The sequence below is a fragment of the Octopus bimaculoides genome, chromosome 26, assembly GCF_001194135.2.
Source record: "Octopus bimaculoides isolate UCB-OBI-ISO-001 chromosome 26, ASM119413v2, whole genome shotgun sequence".
Taxonomy (NCBI): domain Eukaryota; kingdom Metazoa; phylum Mollusca; class Cephalopoda; order Octopoda; family Octopodidae; genus Octopus; species Octopus bimaculoides.
The window spans coordinates 7,575,808-7,577,455 of NC_069006.1; the positions used below are offsets into that span (position 1 = coordinate 7,575,808).

The 1,648-nt window shown below is 37.9% G+C and overlaps 1 protein-coding gene across 1 annotated transcript in view; it reads right to left on the reverse strand.

Annotated features, from left to right (window-relative positions):
• The window catches only part of LOC106878628 (uncharacterized), a 31,779-nt gene extending 30,597 nt beyond the window's left edge, over positions 1–1,182 (reverse strand). Inside the window, exon 1 of the mRNA XM_014927906.2 lies at positions 197–1,182. Coding sequence (XP_014783392.1) covers positions 197–834 — 638 coding nt within the window. The 5' untranslated portion in view covers positions 835–1,182. The remainder of the gene's footprint in view (positions 1–196) is intronic.
• Between the last annotated feature and the right edge of the window lie 466 nt (positions 1,183–1,648).

A 1,648-nucleotide genomic window follows, 5' to 3' on the forward strand; every position in this document is an offset into this window, starting at 1 on the left:
TATATATGGTTTGTTTACGTCACTGTAACTTAGTAGTTCGGCCTGAGTGATCGATAAAATAAGAAGTAAGCTTTCAGGAATGAAAAGGGAGTACCGGGTTCGAATTGTTTAACTGAACATTCCGATGCGGTGCCCAAGTTTGGGCGCGATTCAATGACTTAAACAAAGAAAGAGAAAAAGTTTTATAAGAACTTACTTCATGCTGATAATGTTGTCAATGTCCTTCTCCAATTCACGAAGCCCAAAGACACTCAGTAAATGGTCAATAAAATCAAACGGAAGATAATTAGAGAATTTGACCAAATGCAATAAATTCTTGGGTGAACTTTCCCACATTTGCGTTGTTTCGTTGTATTCCTGCGGCCAAAAGCACATCACCGAGTTACTATAATTCACATTATGGTTTGAGAACTGGGAAATGGCTTCTAGTGATTGTTCCAAGTTCTGGGCCGATGGTTTAGCTATTTTATTGAAGCTGTAGGCCTCTAGCAAGGCGAAATTAATCCAGGCCGTGGCAAACATGTTTACATCGTAGACAGCAAACTGATCCCTAATGAGGCTCATAATAGGTTTCCCATGAAAGTATAACTTCACATCGCTTTCGTAGATGCCTTTTTTATGGCCCCATTTAAACGGGAGGAAGGTTTGCGAATCCCTTTTAGCTTGATACTTGTATATGTGATCAATAAGTTTTTCTGTCGTTCTAGACAGGTCTTCTTTACCTGGAGAGGAAAATCTTGACCCATGAACCCATGGCAGGTCGTCAGTTAACAAAACAACAAACAAAAGAAAAGCAGCAAACTTCATAATATGATTAACCAAACAAGAAGTCATTTTAACCTGGTTTGGTGAGTATTTTTAGCTTGTAATCTTTTATTTCTTTTTCTAATCCTCACAAATATTTTTTACGCAATAAAGTGTATCTGCTTATTATTTAGTAACAGTGGCAATGAACTTCAGTTGAGGCGAGCTTGAGTCTATATGTACGCAAGTATGTATGCTTGTACACATGTATGTATGTATGTATGTATGTATGTATGTATGTATGTATGTATGTATGTATGTATGTATGTATGTGTCTCTCTCTATATATATATGTTAGAGTGGGTGTATATATGTTGAATAATGAGCAGTTAGACGTAGGTCAGATGAAAAACGTCTGCTTTATCCAAAATCAAACGTTTTTACTAACAAATCAATGTCGTCTGCTTTGCTTTATAGATAAGAGAGAGGGAGGAGAGGAGAGAGAGAGACAAACAAACGGGGACAGAGAGAGAAAAAGAGCGCGAGAGAAAGAAGGGAGTGAGAGAGAGACAGAGAGAGAGAGAGAGAGACGTTTATCACGTGATCTGGGCATGTTTGCTTTTTATTCTTTTTGTTTTACTTGAATTCCTCCACGTGGTTGCTGCACCTGCTAGAAACAGCAGCCAAATCTCTGTTCTTTCCCATACTTTGAGCAAAAGAAGAAGAAGAAAAAAAAGAATGACTGTCACATTAGATACAGTGATAGTTTTCCAAAGCGACTAAATGATTACGACTGGTATCAGAGCTCTGTTCAGTTCGAATTAGCCTGGAGTAAAAAAAAGAAAACAACAACAATAATCAAGAATAACAACGCCCCCTAACAAACAAGCTGCTGCCTCTTCCG